The sequence below is a fragment of the Colius striatus genome, chromosome 2 (assembly GCF_028858725.1).
Source record: "Colius striatus isolate bColStr4 chromosome 2, bColStr4.1.hap1, whole genome shotgun sequence".
Classification (NCBI taxonomy): domain Eukaryota; kingdom Metazoa; phylum Chordata; class Aves; order Coliiformes; family Coliidae; genus Colius; species Colius striatus.
The window spans coordinates 47101254-47127255 of NC_084760.1; the positions used below are offsets into that span (position 1 = coordinate 47101254).

General features: G+C 52.7%; 2 protein-coding genes across 2 annotated transcripts; both read right to left on the bottom strand.

Moving 5' to 3' along the window:
- Positions 1–3990: 3990 nt before the first annotated feature.
- On the bottom strand, positions 3991–15048 carry LOC133624940 (interferon-induced very large GTPase 1-like). Its single transcript, XM_061990378.1, has 3 exons — positions 15027–15048; positions 11788–13588; positions 3991–4113 (listed from the first exon to the last, which is right to left on the bottom strand). Exon 2 carries the CDS (start codon positions 13584–13586, stop codon positions 11850–11852), a length of 1737 nt encoding a protein of 578 aa, XP_061846362.1. The 5' UTR covers positions 13587–13588; positions 15027–15048; the 3' UTR covers positions 3991–4113; positions 11788–11849.
- Positions 15049–22515: 7467 nt separating this feature from the next.
- Positions 22516–24807, bottom strand: LOC133625024 (protein aveugle-like). The gene is made up of 4 exons (XM_061991479.1): positions 24732–24807; positions 23977–24063; positions 22838–23081; positions 22516–22716 (listed from the first exon to the last, which is right to left on the bottom strand). Exons 2-4 carry the CDS (start codon positions 24034–24036, stop codon positions 22712–22714), a joined length of 309 nt encoding a protein of 102 aa, XP_061847463.1. The 5' UTR covers positions 24037–24063; positions 24732–24807; the 3' UTR covers positions 22516–22711.
- Positions 24808–26002: the final 1195 nt, after the last annotated feature.

The following is a 26002-nucleotide window of genomic DNA, read 5'->3' on the forward strand; positions in this document are numbered from 1 at the left end:
TAGCCCCCAGCTCTCGGCTGGGTGGTTACCTCTCAGAGGAAGTGACAGTGAGGAGGGCTGCACCTTCCTGGAAATCAGGCCATTGCTCGAAGCAGTGTCAAAATAGAAACTTGGCAGCTGCTGCCTGTGCTGGAGATGAGTCAGGCAGCTCAGACACAAGCAGCAGCCCTCACCAGACCCTCAAATCATGTCCTTGGTTCCCCAGTGTGCCAGAGCCCTTGAAGTGTTTGCAAAGCTGCTGCCTGCAGAGGGGGCAAAAGGCAGCAGGGGCCAGGCAGCACTTGAGGTTCTTGGCTGGAAACCTCCCTGACCTGCTCCTCTCACTCCCACAGCAAAATGGAATGCTTGGTTGGGAGATGACCTCAAAGCTCATCTCACTCCAAACTCCGGCCAGCGGCAGGGACACCTTCCACCAGACCAGGCTGCTCCAAGCCCCATCCAACCAGCCCTTGAACACTGACAGGGATGGGATAACCACAGCTGTCTGGGAAACGTGCAGGGCCTCACCACCCTCACAGCTTGGAAGAACTTCTTCCCAAGAGCTCATCTCAGTCTCCCTTCTGTCAGTTTGGAGCCATCTCCCCTTGTCCTGTCCCTCCAGGCTCTGGCACAAAGTCCCTCTCAGCCTTTCTTGTCAGCCCTTTAGGGACTGGAGGCTGCTGGAAGGTCTCCCCGGAGCCTTCTCTTCTCCAGGCTGAACATCCCCAACTCTCTCAGTCAGCCTCCACAGCAGAGGGGCTCCAGCCATCACATCATCTCTGTGGCCTCCTTTGACTTGCTCCAGCAACTCCATGTCCTTGTGCTGTTGGTGCCCAGAGCTGGAGGCAGCACTGCAGGGGGTCTCCCCTGAGCAGAACACAAGGACAGAATCCCCTCCCTTGCCCTGCTGCCCACACTGCTGGGGATGCAGCCCAGGGCAGGGTTGGCTTTCTGGGCTGCCAGAGCATATTGCTGGGTCATGTTGAGCTTCTTATCCACCAACACTACGAAGTCCTTCTCCTCACAGCCACTCTCCATCCATCCATGCACTCATCCCCAGCCTGTATTGACACTGGAGGTTGCCCTGACCCATGTGCAGGATCTTGCCCTTGGCCTTTTGAGCCTCATGCAGCTTTTAAACAGTCTTGGTCCTAGCACAGACCCCTGAGGGACACCACTCAACACTGATCCTTGGGCGAACATCAAGTTATTACTACCCTCTGGCTGTGACCATCCAGCCAATTCCTCATCCCTCAAATAGTCCATCTATCAAACCCACCTTGAATTCCCCTTTCCTCATCCCTGCATCACCAGTGCCGTCTCCTCAGAGTCCCTCTTCGCACCCACCATTCCAAAGACCTCATAGGATATATTATTCATCCTCCTCCAGAGCAGCCCACACCCCCTCCACACATCGTGTCACTTTTACACTGTGGTCACTCGGGACAACTCAGGGAGTCTCCTCCCACAGGGTGAAGGCTCCACAGCAGAGAAGGGTCCTTCCCTCCAGCAGCCCTGGGGGACATTCTCCACCCCCACAGGCACCAGTCTGGGCCCTGTGTCCCTCCAGTTGCTTTGGACATGATGCTTCAGGTTCCCAGACACAAGTTCTGGAGCTACATCCCCCCAGTTGCCCCGGGGATGCTGGTCGCGGGGCTGTGGAGCAATGGGAGCACTGGTTGGGGGTTCCTGCAGACAGCCCTGACAAAGCAGTGCCTCTCGGCATCCTCCAACCTCAGGACGATGAACTCTTGGGCTGAATAGACAGAAATGAGGCTTTTTTGCCTATAAAGCACTTGAACCCTAGGATCAGTTTCAGTTCCATGCACTGCCCAAGCTTTCTCCAATAAAGGCTCTCGTTTCGAAGAAACAGAGTGCTACAAGGTCAGGAGATAAAAACAAAACTACTTTTGTTCCCACTTCTTTGCTGTAATTGCGCAAGCAGAGACCTATCAGACTGCAGTGGGAGTCAGATGCAGGGGAGCTCGGGGGAGGGGGGGAGCTCTGGAGGGACAGAGAGCATAGAAGCATCAAATCTTTTTGATTGGAAAAGACCTTTCAGTCCACCCACTCCCCTCACAGTGCCAAGCCCATCACTAACCCATGTCCTCAGCTACACAGCTGTGCAATAGCTCCAGGGATGGGGACTCCACCACCTCCCTGGGAAGGCTGGGACAGGGGCTGACAACCCTCTCAAGGAAAGAGTTCTTCCTCAGCTCCAATCTAAAGCCACCCTGGGGCTCTTTCCTCTTGTCCTGCCATTCATTACTGGGGAGAAGAGAGGGATTCCCACCTCAATAGAACCTCCTGTCAGGGAGCTGCAGAGTGATGATGTCTCCCCTCAGGCTCTTGTTCTCCAGGCTGAACACCCTCAGGGTCCTCAGCCCCTCCCTAGAAGACTTGAGCTCCAGCCCTTTCCCCAGCTCAACTATTTGCAAGTGCTTGGCTAATTGATTAGACTATAAGCAAGTGCTTAACAAGTGCTTAACAGGTGCTTAGCTGGTTATTGTAGTGTTAGGTTATTGACTAAAATAGCTTTGTATCTGCAACATTTCCCCCCTTTGAAAGTATTGATAATAACATTCCAATACTTTCACCCTTGTCACCATAACAAAACCATGATTGTGCTTTCTTCACTCCAGTGTAGTGGATCCAGGCATCTGATTCAGCAATCTTGATTGCAGTGAAGGTGGTTAGCAACACCTGGTATGGTCCTTTCCACCTTCCTTGCAGAGGTTCCTCGTTCCAAGTCTTTATGTAGACGTAGTCTCCAGGCAGGATGTTGTGTACTGGATTTTCCAAAGTCAGAGGTCGATTCCACACTACTGCACTCCAGAGCTTGTCTAGAGTTTTTCCAAGAGAAAGCAAATAATTATACACATCTTGTTTTCCCATTGCATGCATGTTTGGATTGGGTTCAGGAGTCTCACAAGGCTTTCCATACATTATTTCATAAGGAATTATTGTCATTCTGCTTCGAGGTTTTACTCTGACTTGTAGCAATGCATGTGGGAGTGCCTGAGGCCATTTTTGTTTGGCTTCCTGACAAATTTTGCTAATTTGTCTTTTTAGGATCTGATTCATTCTTTCCACTTTTTCCACTTGATTGTGGTCTCCAAGGGGCATGCAAATCCCAGGAAATTCCTAGGACTTTGCTTACCTCCTGTACCACATTGGCTATGAAATGTGGTCCTCTGTCTGAAGATATTCCAAGAGGGACTCCAAACTTTGGGATAATTTCCCATAGGAGCCATTTAACTGTTTCCTTAGCCTGATTGATGCGACAGGGAAAGGCTTCTGGACATCCAGAAAAGGTGTCAACTCCAACCAACACATATCTATATCCACTGCATTTAGATAATTCTGTAAAATCAATTTGCCAATAATCTCCTGGTTCCACTCCAGTTTTTATTTTGCCCATCTGTACCCTCTTTTGTACTGCTGATGTAGAGCTTTATACCAACATGTACTAACAAACCTTATACTAACTTATTGCAGTAGTATAAAGCTTATTTGTTAAAGGTTCTGTTTCAGACAGACAAAATTATCCGCACACACACAAGCTTTATGTAAAAAGGTCGTGCTTATCCCCTTACACAATACCTCCGGGGTCCTCCAACTTCCTTGAAGGCAGAAACTGGTTAGGTGAGGGGCCAAGTTGCACAAAGATCAGGGGTGAGAAAGACTCAGGACTTATCAGCCTTCATCTCCCAAGGCCCCAAAGATCATCAGCGACTATCACCCGGAGACATCACGCAAATGAAAGGAAGAGAAGACCTAATTTACGTGTGAAATCGGGGACAGGTTGTGTCTTTGTATAGGTGGAAAATGTTATCATATGATTTTGTAACTTTGTAGGAAATAGAAGTCAAGCAAGCTGCCGAATTGGATGCACATGTTTGTGGTGGAGTGATTCCCCGTGCGCCCGGTGCCGAATAAACATACCTTCTTTATAACTCTTTGAGTTACAGAATCTGTTTCCACACGTCATCTTGGCACCCAAGATGGGATTTGCTCTGCTCGACTGCAGGAGTGACTGAGGAACAGACGTCCTAGCCCCGGTCCGAGTCTTTTTTTCTCGGAGGAACTCCCCTCCCAGCCTCTCACTGCGGGAGCAGACAACGACCATCTATCCTGCGGACAAGGTATGTGAAGAAGGGAAATGGGACCGCGGTCAGGGCGATCGGTAAGTCGCACAGACAGATCTGGCACACGACAGAGTCCTCGTGTAGGTATAAGTTGGGAAGAATCTTGGCATTGGAGGGAGAGTTACTTGGTTTTCATAACTCAGAGGACCCAGTCAGCATTTTGGGGAGGGGAGGTTACTTAGCTTTCGTAACTCAGAGGCCTCAGTCTGCATTTGGGGGAAGTTACTTGGTTTTCTTTACTCAGAGGCCCCAGTCAAGATATGGATGGTTATAGGGCAAATTTGCATGACATCTTGGTTTCAGTTTGCAGCTGCTTAAGGGATAATAACTGGTATAATAACAATAGCATTGTGGCGTTGGAAGTACCCCAGCTTATTTGTGTTTGTAAGATGAACGGATATTGTTGATATGGTGGTTAAAGTTGTGATGTGTGCGTGAATTAAGTGTTTGAATGAATGAGACGCAGTCTGACTGCAAAGTGAGTGCGGAGCCCTTATCCGCGGTTCTGTATCTCCACAAGGAGACCAGCCAGAGATGGACGAAGCGTGTCAAGTAACTGTGGTGTTTGTTAACTAGTCAACATGTTCAATGCAAATCAAGGGGGTCAAGAAATATATTTTAATAGCACTATTTTACACTGTCAAGGTAGAGATGAGGAATGAGAAGAGGAAGTTTGCCGGTGTTTTCAGCTTCCTGGTATTAAAACATTAAGGAGAACTTTATATTCCCCTTGTGGGGAGAGAATCCCGCCCCCAACAGGAGGATTGGGACTATATAAATATCAGGGAATATACTTAACTTTTGCGTGTGATCTACACAGTGAAGAACGAACTCCATCCACTGCCCCACTAGAAGTTCCCTGCTTAAAACTGCCCCATTTGGGACACACTGGGTGGGTAAAATTGAAGTGTACTTCTTGCCAACATAGATATAATAGTAATAGTGCCGGAAGGGGTGGTGATTACGATAAGCATCCATACTGGTGTCCCAAGTGTGAAGAGCACATAGCTGAGATTACAACTGTGTTTTGTGGTTGGGAATTGGGATTACTTATTTTGGCAAGGACATGTGTAGGCCCGCTGCTAAACACAGAGGGTGCCCTCGTGACCAAGGATGCAGAGAAGGCCGAAGTATAGAATGCCGCCTTTGCTTCAGTCTTTACAGCCAAAGCCAGCCCTCAAGAAGCCCAGTCCGGCAAAGATAATAGGAAGGCCAGGACAGTAGAGGACTTGCCCTGCTCTTCACTGAGAGCAACAGGTGACATGCTGTCTTGTATAGCTGTAGGAGGCTGTCTTTGTGGGTCTCCTTGAGCAGTGTGGGGGCAGGAGTGGTCAGGACTGCCTCACACTGCCCTTCTACACACTCAGAGCTGCTGAGGTGAGACAAATAGACTTGGTAGAGGGAATTTGACCAATGTGATGGGCTGCAGGACGTTCCCTGTGGAAGATGGATTGTGTGGGGATTCCTCAGTAAACTTTGTGTTCAGAAAAGCAGTGAAAGAGAGGGGTTTTTGTGGGTGTTGGGAGAAGTAAAATGCACTGGGCTTTGAGCTGGCCTCCCAAAGTGACTAATTTTGCTCCTGTGAAGATAGTGCTTTTGCCTAAAGAAAGAGACTATTGTGCGTTCAGCCTGTTTCTAGTAGTGCCTGGAGGGATTTGGTTGGACTTGATGATCTTAAAGGTGTTTTCCAGCCTTCTTGGTTCTGTGGTGTGGTGTTGCCGCCTTCCCTCTCAGTACCTGTGAGGTGAGAATGTTTTTCCAGCCTCAACAGATGGTGCTGGCAGCTTGGGAGGGTCCAGGCAACTGCAGCAACCTTGTTGTTTGTGTCGCAGGCACCAAAATCCTGCTCCCAGCTCACAGTGTTTCTCCAGATGCCTCTGATGTAAATACTGTTGCAGTTCAATCAAGGAACAGGAACCCTGAGTGCAGAGCAGGCTGGGGACAAGTGTCTCCTCTAGCATGTAAAGCACAGCATTGGCTGCTTCTATCACCACTACGCCCTGGTGTTGTGTTTTGGGTGGCACAGGGCTGAAGTGTGTAAGCAGCTTCCCTGATGCAGGTATCACTCTCAGCCTGGCATGGCTGAAGCAACAGGCAGGGGCCAATAAAACACTGCATGCCGCGAGGACAGGACTTCAGTCTTACTGGCAGAAAAGTCACTGTGCTGGAGACAGTGTGGTTTTAGTGAGTCAATAAGGACTTTGCAAATTGGGATCTTCTGCTGTGTCAGAGCCACTTCCCCATACTAAAGAGGGTTGTCAGCCCCTGTCCCAGGCTGCCCAGGGAGGTGGTGGTGTCCCCATCTCCAGAGCTATTGTAAAGCCGTGTAGCTGAGCGACATGGGTGGGCTTGGCACTGTGAGGAGAGGGCTTAGACTCGAGGGAACATCAACCACCACATCAAGCCTGTGAGTCTCTATCAGAATCCCCTCCGTGTTTATCTGTCAGTGGGTACCTTAACAGAGCTGTAAATACTGCTTTTAACAACCCAGCTCCTAACCAAGTCCACAGGGGCACTGCACTGTCATTGTGGTGGTTTAGCCTGGTGTCCACCAAATAATAAAATCACTCCCCATCCCAAACTGGACAGGAGAGAGAGAGAAATATAACAAACAGCTTGTGAGTTGAGATAAGGATGGAGAGATGGCTTGGCAATTAGCATCACCGGCAAACAGACTCAACTTAGGGAGAAAAAGGTTTGATTTATTAAAGAAACAATAGGAGCAGGACACACGGCATTCCCCGCCCGCAGCCTCTGCAACTCGTCCCAGGGGTAACCCGGCGGGCTGGGCTCCACTGGGAAGCAGCTCTCCCGCGGGGGCTCCGCTCCGGGGTCGCACCCCTCGTCCTCCTCCTCACTATCAAGCCCATCACATTCCGCGTCCCCATACAGTGACGGACCCGTCTGCGCTCCCACATTCTCTACCTCTACGCGCCACGTTCGAGTCTCCTGATCACTACAAACTCTCTCCTCCGTCTGCACCCCTGGAGAGCCTCCCACGCCGATAGCCAAAACTGTATCTTCTCTTCTACTTTAGTCGAGTCCTCTTAACACCTCCCAACGTTTTACGATACTGAACTATTCCCTTAGTCCCCACTAAGCCAGCCTGTAACAGCTCCTTCTCCACCGCCGTTCAATTCCGTACATTTAATAACTCTCTGGGTGTCTGTACCACACCCCGCTTCTGCAACCATAGGATACACTCGGCCGTGGGCATGCAATTAATCCACTCGCCCACCTTAGGCGCCACCGCCTTAAGTACCTTAATAATTTGTTCCATCTGTGCCATGGCCGCAGATGTCCTGCGTTCCACGGATCACGTCGGGTTCACCATATGTTGCCGCTACCAGCAACACCACCAGGCCGCCTGCACGGCTCACTCAGCCCAACCCCGCTGAGGGGACAAGGATCACCACACACTCAGCACGGATGATACTTTATTCCAACCCCTTGTTTACACCATGTGGCTTTATCTGCTAGCACCAGCACCTCCTCTCCCTCCACCCCGTGCCCACCTCTTCTGTACCCTCCACTGTTGTTGTTGAGCAAGCAATATTCACTCGAAGACGTAGAGGGTCTAAGTAACGCACGTGCAGAGACGTACAGGGGCAACACAGTACAACCACCAGAGTTGACTCGAAGCCACCCTTCCTTTGCTAGCTACCTCCTTATATGCTGCTTCTGCCCATGAGATCACCCAGGGCCCAATTGATTAACTTGCAGCACCTGTTTCTTGAAGTAGCATGCCAGCTGCATTAACTTATCCCTACCATCTTTATTCAAGCTGGCTGGTCCAAGCTACATCTGTGCCTACAATTCCCCCCTTTTTCTTTTTTGAACCAGCCAGCCTTTAGCAACACATTTCAAAATTAAAGGTACATGAAAGGCTCATTAGGTTTTTGAATAATAGTTGTATATGAGGGAACTGGCACCCCCATATCAGGAACAATCTTAAATGCTTGACGTGCCAGTGTCTGTGTTTGCTGCAAGATAGCTTCATGCAGTCGGGCTTGTACCTGAGGATCAGCAAATGGTCCTTTACCCAACATCATGTCTGCTGTGATGACTCGCCGCGGATCTCCCTGTTGTAAGTCCATGTTTTCCACCACTGTCAGATCAACTCTTTTTTCCCATTCAGACTCCCACAGTAATACCTGAGTGGGCTTCAGGAAAGTTTCTGCTAGCTTCCGGCAGTCAAATGGAGTCATTAATCCACTGGCGAAGATATGATCCAGTAACGTCTGAACGTATGGGTTGGACAAGCCATATTGCATTACAGCTTTCTGGCCTTCTCTTACCAACTTCCAATCCAAAGGTGCCCATTGTCGTTTTCTTTGTGCTGTTATTACTGGAAAGGCTTGTGGAATAAATTCGCCTTCGATTACCGCATCACGTATGAGGCCTCTCCATTTCTTAGCCGGATCATAGTCATCTGGCCGGGGGGGTCTCTGAGCACCTGTGGGGATGAAACTTTAATCTCTGGGTTGGTTAATTCATTAATTCATTCCAACAATTGATTAGCTGTTGCTTTTGGTTTTTCTATCAGTTCCTCCAACTGGGCCAAAGTGTGTTTCATATCTTCTCCGTGTTGTATTAACTCTTCCTTTAATAATTGTCTTTGTTGATCTTCACTAGATGTTGGGGGTGACGATGGAAGAGGAATACACTCAGGGATTGATGAGCTCAGGGGCAATGGCATATCCACAGTGTCATTTGTAAAACGTACCTTTCGTTCTCTGCCAGGTACTCCTTCAGGTGTAGCAGAAGGGTGGGATGGGGCAGGATGGTGAAGGGTGGGTGGGAGGGGAGGAGAAGCAATGCGCGTATTCGGCTCCTGGGATGGTGCTCTAGGGGGTTCTGGGGGAGGTGGGCTCACATCCATACTCTCCTCTTCTAGAGGTGGAGCCGAGGGTATTATGACATTATCCCCTCCGAAGAGTCTCTTAGTATTTTCTTCTACAGGTGGAGCCGATGGTACTATAAAGTCACCACCTCCAAAGAACCTTTTAGCATCTACTGGGAACGCAGATGGTGCAGCAGCTTCTGCTTTCATGGCAGCAGCGGCAGCACGCTCAGCTTCTAGCTGGTGTATAATGGATGATACCGATTTACACAAGCCAATAGCATTATTTAACATGTCTCCTAGGTTTTCCCAGTGTCCTTTTTCATATACTTCTTGGGGGGAAGCAAAGAGACCTACTTCCTGTCCCCATCTTACAAGTCTTAGCAAATCCTCTCTTTCATAATTGAATCCTTTCTCAGCAAGGATATGCTGGAGGGTGTCAATAGGATTTTCCTCTTTGCTTAGCATTTTTCCCATTATATCAGTTTACTCAGATCACTTGCCTTTTCCAGCAGGAATCCAAGTGCTTTTCTGCTGAGGATCAGCGAATCACGTCGGGGTCACCAAATGTTGTTGTTGAGCAGGCAATATTCACTCAAAGACGTAGAGGGTCTAAGTAATGCACGTGCAGAGACGTACAGGGGCAACACAGTACAACCACCAGAGTTGACTCGAAGCCACCCTTCCTTTGCTAGCTACCTCCTTATATGCTGCTTCTGCCCATGAGATCACCCAGGGCCCAATTGATTAACTTGCAGCACCTGTTTCTTGAAGTAGCATGCCAGCTGCATTAACTTATCCCTACCATCTTTATTCAAGCTGGCTGGTCCAAGCTACGTCTGTGCCTACACTCCACCTCTCGCGTTATAGCCTGAGATCTTCTGGACGCCTACTACAACTCAGTAAAACCACACTGTCTCCAGCACAGTGACTTTTCTGACAGTAAGACAGAAGTCCTGTCCTCGAGGCATGCACAGTTTTATTGGCCCCTGCCTGTTGCTTCAGCCGTGCCAGGCTGAGAGCGATACCTGCATCAGGGAAGCTGCTTACAGCCCTGACCACTCCTGCCCCGACACTGCTCAAGGAGATCAGACCCACAAAGACAGCCTCCTACAGCTATACAAGACAGCACGTCACCTGCTGCTCTCCCTCAACACAGCAGACTTGTTCTAACTCTCCTTCATGCTTAAATGACACCCCAGGTAGCACCCTGGCAGGACAACTGCAACTTAGCCCAATGTGATAGATCCTAGAACAAGAGCAAAGCAAAGGGGAAGGTGAGATGAAACCTTTCACTGCTGGCATGCAAGAAGAGAAAATACAGCAAACATTCTCCCCTCCGTATATACACACGATCCAGTGCCACCCTGTGTTAAGGATGCCACGTGTTTGGCCCAGAATCTGCCCCTTGGGATTCAAACTGACACAGCAGAGCCTTGGGACAGCTTCCTTCCACACTTCCCAGTGCTTCAAACAACACACAGACTGACATGCTCACACAAGGAGATGCTGATGATGCCTGACAGGTCTCCCTGGCTCTGACTGTGCAGGGGTGGCCACACCACAAGCTGTTAAGGCCACATCCTTGCTGCGTGAGGTGACATGGCACTGCCACCCTTCTCAACAACATCACTGCCAGCCCAGGAAGGGATGGGGAATGGGCAAGTAGCACACAGCAATCTCCCCACAGACACAAACAAACGTGGAGGGGGCACACACATTGAATTAGATCCCACCATGCTCCATAGCACTGTGCCAAGCTGTAACTAGGACAGGAGTTGTGTCCCCACCCCAGAAACACACCTGGGGCACCACAGTAAGCACACAATCACACTGCCACTGCCCTACACTCTACTGCCCCTACCCCATACCCCACTTCAGGGCATGCAGGTTGTGCTTCCTTGGGAGACTGAAAACAATTTATTCCTCAAAGTATTGTCCCGCCCCAGCACAAGCTGCCCGGGGATTTGGTGGATTCCTCATCCCTTGAAGGATCTCAAAGCCATGTTGTTGTGATGATGCAAGTGATGCTCATGCAAGGATGTAAAGAAGCAAGGAATGCACATACAAAGACATACACAGGCAACAGTACAACCAACAAGGTTGACTCAAAGCCAACCTTCATTTGCTAGCTATTTCCTTAGATATGCTGTTTCCACCCATGTGATCACACAGGGCTCCATTAATTAACACGCAGCACTTGTTCCTAATTATTGGAAGCAGCTTGCCAGCTGCAGCAACTTGTCCCTGCCATTTTTTTTCAAACTAAGGAAGTAACTGGCTGGTCAAAGTCATATTTGTACCCACACCACATAGCTGTGGCTGAGGGACGTGGGTTAGCAGTAGCTGTGGCACTGCTGGGGGAACAGGTCGATTTCAGGACCGGAAAGGTCTTTTAATAACTAAATACTGAAATCATGATCCAAAAGGGCCAGAACGCTTCCCATCTTACTGCCCCTGGGAATCACAGTTACAAACCTTGCAGGCAAGAAGAGCTACCACTTCCCTGTGTCACTTGAAGGTGTGTTTGCATTCCTTCCCACAGCAACCGCTGCAAAGAAGGACCTGCCAGACCATCCCTCCGAGGGAGACACGGGCCAGGGTAGACTGGTGGAGGCACTGAAACGTGGGCTTCTGCATAAAGTATTGGCTCCCTGTACTGGAGAAGGAACTGGTAGTCACTGGCACACAGGCCTTGAGCCATCTGAAAGATGAAGATTATCTAAAGCTTGTAAGCAATGCTTGTGACACAGGGGAGAAAAAAGCCTTGAGAAAGTGCTTCAGGCACACAGGTACCAACACAGAATCATCACCCACCTGATACCCAGGCCCAAGTCCATCCCTCGCCAGCTGGTCTGGTTTGACGTTTGCTACTGAATTCACATGCACACCCAGTTTGGGGGATATACACACTGGCAGACGTTGATCCAGACACTGTGGTTTTGGGTTTTTTCATTCAGGTTCTGTTTGACGTCTATCAGCGTGAGCAGTTTCTTTTCATCCACCGCCACCTCCCAGGTCTTCACGTACTCCATGAAAGCTCTGGCCTCTTCCACTGCGCTGAGCAGTTCCTCTCCAAACACGCTGCCGACGCTGTGATCCGTTAGCGCTTCGTACGCAGCCCTGAGGCTGCTGCTCATTTGATAGATGGACTTAAAATCGCTGCTGTGATTGAACAGGATTACATCCCACACCGGGATCAGCTGAAAGCCACGGTCAATAACACACCAGGTTTTGTTATTAGCTACAAGCCCCATTTTCCACTGAGGAAGAGAAGGTGTCTCTGATGGGCCCCCTGTGTTGACCACACAGAGCTGGACCTCTCTCTGGGCACTGCTTTTGTCCTTTCTCTCTAAAGAGGCCTGTAAGCTGGACTTTGAAACATCGATGTCCACTCCCAAGCTGACACCAAAGCCTTTGTAGCTGGCCTCGATGTAGCTATTCAGTGCTTCAGATGCTTGTTGCCTCACCTCTTCCCTCTGCTCAGCCCTGAATCCTTCTATAGATGCCTTCCACCAAAAGATCCCCCCAAAGTGGATGGGACCCTGGTTTACGTGGGACCCAAACCTGCCGAAGAAGCTCTCACACCTGCTCTTCAGCATGTTGGGCCTGTCTGCTTCCTGAGTGATGCTCAGAAGGTGCTCGATGACTTGTAGCTCCTGCAGGGCCGCATCCGAGAGGCGAAGCTGATGCTTTTGGAAGTAGCAGGAGGCCAGAGGGATGTACTGGTACTTGGTGGTGCAAAGGTAGCTCTGGTCAGAGCGGGACTGGTGGATGTTCTCTGTCTGTGAGGAGCTGCTGTAATCTACACCAGCTTCAGCATGAAACCCCCAGAAGCCGGCTTTGGCAGAGACGCTGATACTGAACCCCAGCTGCTCCATGGACTTGGTGAAAGCGGCTTCTGCTGCAGAAGAGGAGAACTCCTTCCTCTCAAGCAGCGAGCCTTGCTCTGGACCAGAAAGCTTGAATCCCTCGGGAGCCCTGATGAGCTGCTCTCGCCTGGCCAGCACGTCCGTGAGGCTGCTGGTCTGGTAGATGCCCTGCAGGGCCAGTCCTCCCGACGCCCGCCTCAGCACCTCCACGTCAGAGACGTTCTGACCGCTGCTCACCAAAGACTCCTGCTGCTCCAGATGCTTCTGGATGCTCTCCAGCACACCCTCCAGTGACTTCTCCAGCGGTGCCCAGTACTCTTTGGGAATCTCCATGGCTTTCCACAGAGCCTCCTCCTTCTGCCTTAGAACATCCTTGCTGAGGCTGCGGCTGTTGTGCATTTCTTTCAGCTCCTTCAGGACTAGCTTGGCCTCTTCTTGCCTTTGCTTTGTCATCTCCAAACACTCCTTCTGCAGCTCCTCAGAAGTTGCTTTGTTGTCTGTTAGTTCCAGCAGTTTCCAGAGTGCCTTTGTTTCCCAGGGGTACCGTACTTCACACTCCAGCTTAAGGTAGTCTTCATATTCCAGGTGTTTCAGGGCTTCTCTGGACTTGACACCCAGTGTCTCTGACAGTTTGGGGAGCCAGTACATACTATCCAGTCCTTCTTTCTCACAGGCTTCTGCCAGTAGCTTCTTAGCAAGAAGGGCCTTTTCATCACCCTCTAGTATGTCCTCCTGCAAACTCATGGCTGTGGAAGAAGACAACAGACTTACTGTAAAGTATGTTGTAAGAAGCCCCAGGGTCTTCTAAGAGGGCTCTCCAGCAGCTCCAGCCCTGGGGATTCCTCCTAGGCAGCTGCTGAAATCCACCATGGCATGCCCCAAACCTCCGGATCACTATCCCAGGACAGTGGAAGCACTTGGGGCTTTCCCATCTGTGGGTTCAACCCTGAAACCGAGTGTGTATCCCAGAGACAACACCCACACACATTGGTGCTCACCAGTCAACAGAGGCACACACTCACCCACTCATCTCAAAGGCACTCCACACTCACAAAACACACTCCCCCCAAATACCTACAGAAGCACAGAGTGTTTTAAGTTGGAAAAGACCTTGTAGATCCTCAAGTCCAACGTTCTCCCAGGATTGCAACAGCCACCACTAATCCATAGTACTCAGCACCTCTAGCTAAATGGCTTTACAGTAATTCCAGGGACTGGGACTCCACCACCTCTCTGGGCAGCCTGGGACAGAGTCTCAACACTCTCAGGGAAGAAATTGTCCCTAATCTCTAATCTAAACCTCCCCTGAGGCAATTTGAGTCATTTCCTTTTGTTCTGTCACTTCTAGCTCAGGACTGTTCCTCCCTGGTATCCACAGCCTCCTGTTGGGAGTTCTGAGAGCCAGATGGTCTCCTCTCAGTCTCCTCTTCTCCAGGCTGAGTACCCCCCAGGCGCTCAGCCCCTCTCTCTCCAGCACAGTTGTGAGAACACCAAGTTACTTGAGAGTTTTGAGGCCCTGGTGAGGCCACAGCTCGAGTGCTGTGTTCAGTGTTGGGCCCCTCACTGCCAGAGAGACACTGAGGGGCCGCAGCATGTCCAGAGCCGGGCAGCGGAGCTGGGGAAGGGGCTGGAGCACAAGTGTGCTGGGGAGGGGCTGCGGGCCCTGGGGGTTCCCCATGTCAGGGAAGGGAATGGCACCAGGCCACAGGTGCTCCCACAGCCTTGCAGCTGCCCCGTCCCTTGGCACCCACTGTGACCCACCTTAGGGTCACACTGTCACCAAATCATTTTGACTGGAAAAAACCTTGAAGCTCCTTGAGCCCAACCAGTCACGTCACACTGCCACAGCCACCACCAACACCCATGGTGCCAATGCACCCATCCTGCCCATGCTCTGACCCCATTTCCTTCTTCCCGCCCTGAGCTCGTCCCTTGCAGCACACACGGGTTCCATGAGCTTCCTCAAATGGGCTGGTGAGCAAAGGCTGCTTCTTCCCCCCACTCTCTGAGCAAACACCATTCACTTGCTGCTCTAAAACTCTTTTTTACCTTCTCTAACACCTTCCTCCTCATCACTTCACAGGGATGGGAAAACACATGAAATAGGAAGCAGAAGACAAAGCAGGTCCCTGCTCTGTGCTGATCCCCAGCTCCCAGTCCCAGAGGTTCCCAGCCAGGTCCTACCTTCTCTCTCCAGCACTTGGCAGCTCCCAGGCCAGTGTCAGCCCAACACAGCCCAGTCTTTATATAGCCCCCAGCTCTCAGCTGGGTGTTTACCTCTCAGAGACACCAACAACAAGGAGGGCTGCACCTTCCTGGAAATCAGGCCATTGCTCGAAGCAGTGTCAAAATAGAAACTTGGCAGCTGCTGCCTGTGCTGGAGCTGAGCCAGGCAGCTCAGACACAAGCAGCAGACCCCACCAGACCCTCAAATCCTGTCCTGGGCTTCCCAGTGTGCCAGAGCCCTTGAAGTGTTCTGGAATGCTTTGGGTTGGGAGATGACCTCAAAGCTCATCTTTTTCTAGCCCCCCTGCCATGGGCAGAGACACCTCCCACCAGACCAGGCTGCTCCAAGCCCCATCCAACCTGCCCTTGAACACTGACAGGGATGGGGCAGCCACAGCCTTGCTAGGAAACCTGTGCCAGGGCCTCACCACCCTCACAGCTTGGAAGAACTTCTTCCCAAGAGCTCATCGCAGTCTCTCCTCTGTCAGTTTGGAGCCGTTCCCCCTTGTCCTGTCCCTCCAGGCCCTTTGACAAACTCCCTCTCGGCCTTTCTTGTCAGCCCCTTCAGGGACTGGAGGCTGCTGGAAGATCATCAAAGCCTTCTCTTGAAGAAGACCTTGCAGATCCTCAAGTCCAACAATTCTCCCAGGAGTGTAGAGCCACCATTAAAGTATGTCTCTCAGTAAAAATCATACAGCTTTGCAAAAGCTCCAGGGATAGGGACACTACCATGGCCATGGCCAGTGTCTGGCAGAGCTGGACAACCCTTTGCAGAAAAAATTATTCCTCATCTCCAATCTAAACCTCTCCTGATGCAACTTGAGACTGTTTCCTCTTGTCCTGTCACTTGTATCTCAGCAGCAGAAACCAACCCTCCCTCTGACACAATCTCCTGTCAAGAAGTTGCTGAGAGCAAGGTCTCCCTTCAGCCTCCTGTTCCCCAGGCTTAACATCCCAGGGCCCTCAGCCCTTCGTGAGCACAGTTGTGATAACACCAAGTTGGGTGTTGAGGCATTACACTATGGTGTTCAGTGTTGGGCCCCTCACTGCCAGAGGGACACTGAGGGGCCGCAGCGTGTCCGGAGCTGGGGAAGGGGCTGGAGCACAGGTGTGCTGGGGAGGGGCTGAGGGCCCTGGCGGTGTTCAGCCTGGACAAGAGGAGCCGGAGGGGAGACATGAGCACTCTGCAACTACCTCACAGGAGGTCTCTTCTCCCAAGTAATGAATGACAGGCCAAGAGGAAACATACTCAGGTTTTGTCAGGAGAGGTTTAGATTGGAGTTGAGGAAGAACTTTTTCCCTGAGAGAGGGCTGTCAGCCCCTGTCCCAGGCTGCCCAGGGAGCTGGTGGAGTCCCCATCCCTGGAGCTATTGCAAAGCTGTGTAGCTGAGGTGCTGAGGGACATGAGTTAATGGTGGGCTTGGCAGGGTGAGGGGTTGGATTTGAGGAACTTAAAGGTCTTTTCCAAATGAAATGATTCTGTGAAATGGCACCAGAGTGCAGTTGCACCCACAGTTATACCAGCCCCTAGGAGCCACCGTGACCCACCTTTGAGCAACAGAATCACCAACATATTTTGGATGGAAAGGACCTTGAAGCTCCTCAAGCCAAACCACTCACCTCACACTGCCAAGTCCACAGCTAACTCCTGTGGTGCCGAATTACCCATCCCGCCCCTGCTCTGACTCCTTCTCTTTCTCACTCATACCTTTAAAAAGATTGTAATTTTTTTAATCACATGATTTAGCAGCCATGCTATTGAAAAAAATAACTTTGTTTACATCAATAACTAAGTTAAGTTTGTTTTAAGTCCTTGAAAGAGCGCAGACCTGAAAAAAGAGTGCACCCAGTATAATAACAAAAAGTTTACCATTTACAAAGAGTTTAATTTGTGCTTATTTAACTTGTGCTTGCTTCAGTTATCTTAGGATACTTAAAATGCAGACATCCAGGATACAGATATCAACTATCTCAAGACATCCAGAACATAAGTGTAAACAAAGACTTAAGACGGAAACTGAATTATCACAGAATCCCAGGACTGTGGGTGTTGGCAGGGCCCTGCAGAGCTCATCCAGCACAAGCCCCTGCTCAAGCAGGTTCCCCTCCATCAGGGGGCACAGAAACGTGTCCAGGCGGGTTTGGAAATCTCCTGAGAAGGAGCCTCCACACCCTCCCTGGGCAGCCTGGGCCAGGGCTCCCTCACCTCAACACCAAACAAGTTTCTCCTCCTGTGTCAGTGGCACTTGCTGGGTTCCAGCTTGTGCCTGTTACCCCTTGTCCTGGCACTGGCCACCACACAACAAACACTGGCCCCATCCTCTCCACACCCACCCTTTAGGGATTTCTCAGCACTGATGAGTTCCCCCCTCAGCCTTCTCTTCTCCAGGCTGAACAGTCCCAGGTCCTGCAGCCTTTCCTCCTCACAGACATGTTCCAGTCCCCTCAGCATCTTAGTAGCCCTGCGCTGGCCTCTCTCCAGCAGTTCCCTGTCTCTCTGGAACTCAGGAAATCTCAGAACCTTGGACTTAAGGACTACAGACCATTAAAAGAAGAACTGAGTTACAAAAACAGTAAACTGAGACCCCAGAGGGTCCTGAAGACCCCCAAAGCCCATCTTTGTGATGAAGAGCATGTGCCAAAGGGGACAGGACCTACAGAAATGAGTTCTGGGAAAATAATGACAAAGTATGATGATTCTCACAAGTACAGTGCATTGGTATCTAACAACAATGGAAGCAGAAGTTGCTCTGAACTCAGTGTGCACTATAGGGGGAGTGGCAGGAGCAGCAATCACCCCCAGCCCAGCACTGCAATAAAGAATGCTGCTTTCTAAAACCCCAAAACTGAGACTCAGAGAGTTTCCTTAAAGCAGCTTCTACAGTATCACCACTCTGAGCTCATCCCTTGCAGCACACACGGGTTTCCCTCAGCTTCTTCAAAAGGGCTGGCAACCGAAGGCTGCTTCCTCCCCCCACCCTCTGAGCAAACACCACTCACCAGCTGCTCTAAAACTCCTTTTTACTTTCTCTGGTACCTTCCTCCTCATCACTTCATGGGGATGGGAAAACACATGAAATAGGAAGCAGAAGACAAAGCAGGTCCCTGCTCTGCGCTGAGCCCCAGCTCCCAGTCCCAGAGGTTCCCAGCCAGGTCCTACCTTCTCTCTCCAGCACTTGGCAGCTCCCAGGCCAGTGTCAGCCCATGTCATGGTTTAGCAAGGAACTGTTTTTTGCTTGGTAACAGGGAAGGGGTTGCACTGCAAGCCCAGTACTCAGACTTTCCCTCAGCTCTGGGATTTGGACCCACCTCTGGCCTGGCTGGGCCAATCTGGTGCCACTGCCATTACTATTTAAGGATGGGAATTTGAAATGCTGGAAGGAGGTGGAAGGGAAGAGCAAGATGGATGCAACCACATGGACCCCACAGTCAGGAAAAGACTGAAGGAGTGATTCTGGACCAGAGACATCCTTGCAGCCCACAATGAGAAGCAGAGATCCCGTGACAGAGGAGGTAAGAGCTGGAGACTCTGGGTCAGAAGGAGCAAACAGTTTAGACCCCAGTTAGACCCCAGCAGTTTAGAACCCAGAGAAGATGAACTGGGGTTGTGGTGTCCCATTAGAATGGCCTGTGCAGGGCTGCCCGGTGTGTGGGAGACCCAAGCTGGAGCAAGGGAGGGCTGGTGAGGAGCACTTCTCCTCAGGAGTGCAATAAGCAGCAAGAGACATCAGGAAAGGACTGACTGCAGCCCTCATTCCCTGCACCTGGCACTGCTTATAGTGGGGAGAAGGTAATGACACTGGGCTCAGGGCTCTGAGCCTGGGAAGAGAGAAGGGGGAGGGGAAAGGTGGTCTGAAAGGGCTGGTTGCACTTCCATCATTCACCCTTCTCTGTATTATTTCTCCATTGGATATTTCTGTTTGTTATGTTTTAGTTAGAGGCAGATTACATTTTTCTGTTTTCTTCTCCAAGCTGAGTAGCCTGGTCTGTTTTGCCCAGCGTCAATTAAACCCTCCCTGCCCTTCAGGATTTCCATGGTCTGTGGTACTGTAGTGGTTTTGCCTGGACCAAGTTTTTTGGTAGTGGGGGCAGCTATAGGGATGGGTTCTTTAAACAAAGATCTGCCAGAAGCTTCCCCTGTAGTTGACAGGGCTAATGCCAGTCAGTTCTAAGATGGACCCTGCACCTGACCCAGACCGGGCCAATCAGTGTCTGAGGACACTGTAAAGAAGTTGTTGTTGCACAGTTGCAAAACTGCAGCAGCAACAGGGAGCGAGAATGTGAAAAAAGGCTCCCCTGTGATATGTGGTGATGACCATGGTGAAGCAGGTTGTCCCCCTGCAGTCCATGGAGGCCACCGGGGAGCAGAGACCCATTCGCAGCCTGTGGAGGATCCCAACACCAGAGCGGGTGGATGCCTGAAGGAGGCTGTGACTCCGTAACAGGTTCACCCTGGAGCAAGTTCCTGGCAGGACCTGGGAGTCCGTGGGGGAGGTGCCCACGCCAGAGCAGGTTTGCTGTCAGGACTTGTGATCCTGTGAGGGACTCAGGTTGGAGCAGTCAGTACCTGAAGGACTGTTCTCCTGGTGGGTGACCCACGTTGGGGCAGGGTGTGAGGAGCTGCCCCCATGGGTGGCCCCATGCCAGAACAGTGTGTGAGGAGCTGCAGCCCATGGGAAGGGCCCATGCTGGAGAAGTTTGTGAGGGACTGTCTCTCGTGGGAGGGAGCCCACGCTGTAGCAGTGGCAAGTGTGAGGAGGCCTCCCCCTGAGAGGAAGCAGCAGCAAAGTCCATCTGTAATGAACTGACCACAACCCCCACCCCCTGCGCTTCTGGGAAGAAGGAAGGAGAGTCCTGGGAAGAGGAGGGGTGGGGGGAAGTGTTTTTAAGATTCAGTTTTATTTCTCATCTCTCTGCTCCTATTGTTTCTTTAATAAATCAAACCTTTTTCTCCCTAAGTTGAGTCTGTTTGCCAGTGATGCTAATTGCCAAGCCATCTCTCCATCCTTATCTCAACTCACAAGCTGTTTGTTATATTTCTCTCTCTCTGCCCTGTCCAGTTTAGGAGAGGGAGTGATATTATGACTTGGTGGATATATGGTTAAACCACCACAGATACTTAAGTCTAGTCGTGGTTTTTTGTCCCTAGATGGGCCTAAACCAAAACAGCCCAACAGAGCCCAATCTCTATACAGCCCCCAGCTCTGGGCTGGGTGGTTACCTCCCAGAGGCATCGATAGTGAGGAGGGCTGCACCTTCTTGGAAATCAGACCATTGCTTGAAGCAGTCTCAAAAATTGAAACTTGGCAGCTGCTACCTGTGTTGGAGCTGAGCCAAGCAGCTCAGACATAGGGAGTACCCTTAGCAACTACAGTGGGGCCCGAAAACCTGTCCTGGGCTGCCCAGTGTGCCAGAGCCCTTGAAGTGTTTGCAAAGCTGCTGCCTGCAGTGGGGGCAAAAGGCAGCAGGGGCCAGGCACCACTTGAGGTTCTTGGCTGGAAACCTCCCTGACCTGCTCCTCTTACCCCTAAATCATCAAATCATGGAATGCTTTGGGTTGGGAGATGACCTCAAAGATCATCTGGTTTCAACCCTGTGCCATGGGCAGAGACACCTTCCACCAGACCAGGCTGCTCCAAGCCCCATCCAACCTGCCCTTGAACACTGTCAGGGATGGGGCAGCTGCAGCCTCGCTGGGCAACCTGTGCCAGGGCCTCACCACCCTCACAGCTTGGAAGAACTTCTTCCCAAGAGCTCATCTCAGTCTCTCCTCTGTCACTCTGGAGCCATGCCCCCTTGTCCTGTCCCTCCAGGCTCTGGCACAAAGTCCCTCTCAGCCTTTCTTGTCAGCCCTTCAGGGACTGGAGGCTGTTGGAAGGTCTCCCCAGAGCCTTCTCTTCTGCAGGCTGAACACCCCCAACTCTCTCAGTCTGCCTCCACAGCAGAGGGGCTCCAGCCCTCGCATCATCTCTGTGGCCTCCTCTGGACTCGCTCCATCAGCTCTGTGTCCTTGTGCTGTTGGTGCCCAGAGCTGAAGGCAGCACTGCAGGGGGGTCTCCCCAGAGTGGAGCAGAGGGGCAGAATCCCCTCCCTCACCCTGCTGCCCACACTGCTGGGGATGCAGCCCAGGGCAGGGTTGGCTTTCTGGGCTGCCAGAGCACATTGCTGGGTCATGTTGAGCTTCTTATCCACTAACACTCCTAAGTCTTTCTCCTCACAGCCACTTTCTATCCATCCATCTATCCACTCATCCATCCATGCACTGATCCCCAGCCTATATTGATACTAGGGATTGCCCTGACCCATGTGCAGGATCTTGCCCATGGCCTTGTTGAGCCTCATGAGGATTCCATGAGCCCACTTCTCAAGGCTGTCTAAGTCCCTCTGGGTGCCATCCCATCATCCAGGAGCATCCCAAACATCCTCCTCCCCCTCTTTTATGCCCTGCTGAGGCCTCATCTGGAGCCCTGTGTCCAGTTCTGGGCTCCCCACCTCCAGAGAGACAGGGAACTGCTGGACAGAGGCCAGTGCAGGGCTATCAATATGCTGAGGGGCCTGGAACGTCTCTGTGAGGAGTAAAGGCTGCAGGACCTGGGGTTGTTAGCCTGGAGAAAAGCTGAGGGGGAACCTCATCAACACAGTACTTGAAGGGTGAGTGTCAGAAGGATGGTGAGATATTTTTTCTGCAGTGCCAGGATAAGGGGTAATGAGCACAGGCTGGAACCCAGCAAGTGCCAGTGGCCCAGGAGGAGAAACTTGTTTGGTGTTGAGGTGAGGGAGCCCTGGCCCAGGCTGCCCAGGGAGAGTGTGGAGGCTCCTTCTCAGGAGGTTTCCAAAGCCGCCTGGACACGTTCCTGTGCCCCCTGATGGAGGGGAACCAGCTTGAGCAGGAGCTTGGGCTGGATGAGCTCTGCAGGGCCCTGCCAAGCCCAACCATCCTGAGATTCTGTGATTTTATGATTATATGTCCTGACTCCATGTGGTCAGCCGCCAAAGGCACCATGTCAGGATATTCGGGTGGTTGTTTCTACTCCAGGGTACACCCCAAGAGCCTTTCCTTCTGCAGCCCTGCATACATCATGTGCCTTTTGCTGAAAAAGTGGACATGGAGATGAAGGACAATGTGGCTGCAGCCCCTCAGGGTGATGCTGGGGATCCCCTGCCTCCCGACCATCATCACCTCACCCTGCAATTTCTCCAGGACTGAGATGGTGCTGCCTCAGGAATCCCACTGCAAAAGTTTAGGCATTAGAAAATATTGGCTAGAGGAAGTCCAGCTCCTGTTTCCCGAGTGCCCTCAGTTGGTGGGGCCTCTCAGCCCTGATTGAAACCTGAGAACAGGGATCCCTCTGTCATGACCAGCAAGGTGTTTATTGAGGTAGACCCACTCCGTGCTGTACAGTGCCCTCCAGGCACTAAGGATTTGCCAATGCAGCAATGTGGGGACTTGTCCTGCTGCACCACTCAATTTGTGCTGCCTGAGGCCCAGTGGCCACCTCTCCCGTCTCACCAGCTAGGTCTAGGCTTCTTCAAAAAGGACAGGGCGACCTTTGGGGTTCCCTTGCCTTGGGTGCTCAGTTCCAGCTGCTGCTTTGCCCTTCCGTGGCATCACCTCATGTCCTGCTAACTCTGGAATGTCGTCTTCACTCTGGGGAAAGACAGGATGGTGACAACCTGTGTGGCCCACCCCAGACCCCCACAGCATCGCCACGGCTGAGACGCACAGCTGTGGCATGGAGCATGCTGAGCCCTCCAAAAGTGATGCTCACCCCCAACGATGCTCAGCAGCTCCTCCAGCTCCTGCTGCAGCCGCAGCCGCAGCAGCTCCCGCAGCAGCATCCGCCGGCGGCTCCGCGGGGCCACCCCCATGCGCCGCAGGGACCCGTCTGTCAGCCGCAGCAGGACCCGGCCCGAGACGGCATGTTGGGCTGCCTGTTCCGCCAGCTCCCCTGCCCCGCCATGGGCAGCCAGCCAGGCCCCTGCCTCCTGCACTGACCACTGCTGCACTTGGACCTGTACCAGGAGGAGAGGGCTCACCGTCATCGAAGAATTATGGAGTCTCAGAATCATTGCAGTTGGAAAAGACCTTTAAGCTCATCAACTCAAACCCCTCCCCTCACAGTGCCAAGCTCACCACTAACCCATGTCCCTCAGCACCTCAGCTGCACGGCTTTGCAATAGCTCCAGCGATGGGGACTCCACCAGCTCCCTGGGCAGTCTGGGACAGGGGCTGACAACCCTCTCAGGGAAAATGTTCTTCCTCAGCTCCAATCTAAACCTCCCCTGAGGCAACTTGAGCTCATTTCCTCTTGACCTGTTGCTTGTAGCTCAGGAGCAGAGACCGACTATCCCTGGCCACAACCTCCTGTCAGTGTTAGAGAGTGATGATGTCTCCCCTCAGGCTCCTGTTGTCCAGGCTGAACACCCCCAGGGCCCTCAGCCCCTCCCCAGCACACTTGTGCTCCAGCCCCTTCCCCAGCTCCGCTGCCCGGCTCTGGACACGCTGCGGCCCCTCAGTGTCCCTCTGGCAGTGAGGGGCCCAACACTGAACACAGCACTCGAGCTGCGGCCTCACCAGGGCCCAGCACAGGGGACGGCCACTGCCCTGGGCCTGCTGCCACACCACTGCTGATACAAGCCAGGGTGCCACTGGCCTTCTTGCCCACCTGGGCATGCTGCTGCCTCATATGTCCCCACAAACTGCCCCACGGCCTCTTCCTCCAGTCCTATGGAAACTATAGGGCCATGCTGGCTCTTCCATGCCATAGTTCCCCCAACCCAACCTGGACATGACCCTCAGTCCCACCCCTGTGCTGACAGCTGCACCCCCATCCTCCACTTGTGGGGGTCCTCCAGCCCCCTGGGCACATCCACAGTTCTCCCTGGGGGGCTGCAGCCTCACACTCACCTCGGCCACTGGGCATCCCTCTGGTGCTGCCTCGGTCCCATCCTGCACTTGGGTGTCCATGTGGGGCACGGGGGCAGCTCAGGCTCCCTGCAAATGTCCCTTCATCAGCTGAGGGTCCCACAGGTTGCTCACCCAACCAGCCCACACACGTCTTGCCACCCTCCCATCCTCTGCCATAGCAAAGGATGCCATCCCATGCTCCCTGCCTGCCACTGACTCCCCAGGGGGATGATCCCCTTGATGCCACCTGCTCTGTGCCCCAGTGTCCCCCAGCAGATGGGTGTTGCTCGCTCGGCACATGGGTGAGCAGAGCTCAGCACACCTGGAGCTGAGATCAGCTCATTTGCCCACACTTGCCACCTCCGTGAGCCCTGAGACATACACACACACCCCCTCCCGCACCGTGCGGCTCCCACAGCCCCGCCGGCCCACCACCCTCCACCTCACCTTTCACCCCAGCTCAGTGCCAAACACCCGGAGAGCAAAAGAAACCTTTGCCCCTGCCCTGCGCCAGCCCGCACAGCCCCGAGGTCACCCCCAGTATAGCCCAACATGGCTACCCCAGCAACAACAGCGCTGGGTGAGGGGTCCCCTCATGGCGGGGAGGGGAGGGGCAGAGCTGGGCCGAGGCGAGGGGTAGCGGGGCTGCGGCCCATCCAGAATGAGAGGCGAGGAAGCAGCTCGGCAGAGGCTCCGTGGCCACAGCCAACCCTCCCCATTTGTCCCCAGCACCTTCCTTCCCCGCACGGACGCACCGGAGGGGCTTTGAGGACGATGGTGGCGGTGGCGGTCGGACGGCGCTGCGGGTGGAAGGGACGCGGGAGAGGCCGCAGCAGCGCGGGCGGGACGAGCAGGATGAGCCTCTCGCATGAGTCAGCGCCCGAAGGGCTGCAGCGCGGCCCTGCCCTGCTGAGCGAGCGTGGGGAGACACGCACAGCCACACGCCGGCACTGCTCTGCCCCTGCAGAGACGCTGGAGGGGGGTAAATCCCCAAATAACTGTGAAAATGATCTACCACGGAATGGGCCGAGCAGAAGAACATAACCATGGGCTGCATGGGATGTCACAAGACAAAGAACCCCCAAAAGGTGGGGTTTGTCAGGGTCCTGCAGAGCTCATCCAGCACAAGCCCCTGCTCAAGCAGGTTCCCCTCCATCAGGGGGCACTGGAATGTGTCCAGGCAGGTTTGGAAACCTCCCGAGAAGGAGCCTCCACACCCCCCCTGGGCAGCCTGGGCCAGGGCTCCCTCACCTCAACACCAAACAAGTTTCTCCTCCTGTGCCACTGGCACTTGCTGGGTTCCAGCTTGTGCTCATTATCCCTTGTCCTGGCACTGGCCACAACACAACAAACACTGGCCCCATCCTCTCCACCTCCACCCTTTAGGGATTTCTCAGCACTGATGAGTTCCCCCCTCAGCCTTCTCTTCTCCAGGCTGAGCAGCCCCAGGTCCCGCAGCCTTTCCTCCTGACTCAGATGTTCCAGTCCCCTCAGCATCTTGGTAGCCCTGCACTGGCCTCTCTCCAGCAGTTCCCTGTCTCTCTGGAGTTGGGGAGTCTAGAACTGGACACAAGAATCCAGATGAGGCCTCAGCAGGGCAGAGCAGAGGGGGAAGAGAACTTCCTATGGCAGTGGCCCTATTACACCCTTCCACCTGAGCCATGGGAGGATCTCACACTTCTTCCCACCTAGAGCACAAACAACCCCTTCCCAACAGCAGTGAACAGTGTAGGTACTGCATCTCTCTCCAGCTGCAGCCCTCCCCACCCCGACCCCCAATAGCACCCCAGGGTGCTCCCTCCCCCATAGCTGGCCCCAGTCTGTGCTCATGTAGCAACGACGGATGGGCTCAGCCTCAAACAGAATAAGCAGCTCATTTCTGTTGCACAGTGTTGCATTAACTTTAAAAACACCTAGAAAAACAGACATCCCTCTGCCCTCACACAGACAGTTCCCACTGGCACCCACAGCCACCTCCCTGCATTCCCATCTGTGAGGAAACAGCCTTGCACAACATTTCCAGCTG

Coding starts and splice junctions, on each gene's coding strand:
- LOC133624940 (XM_061990378.1), bottom strand. CDS start 13,586: ATGAGTTTGCAGGAGGACATACTAGAGGGTGATGAAAAGGCCCTTCTT.
- LOC133625024 (XM_061991479.1), bottom strand. CDS start 24,036: ATGGACACCCAAGTGCAGGATGGGACCGAGGCAGCACCAGAGGGATGC. Junction 23,082..23,976: donor AGGGATGCCCAGTGGCCGAG/GTGAGTGTGAGG, acceptor CTCCTGGTACAG/GTCCAAGTGCAGCAGTGGTC.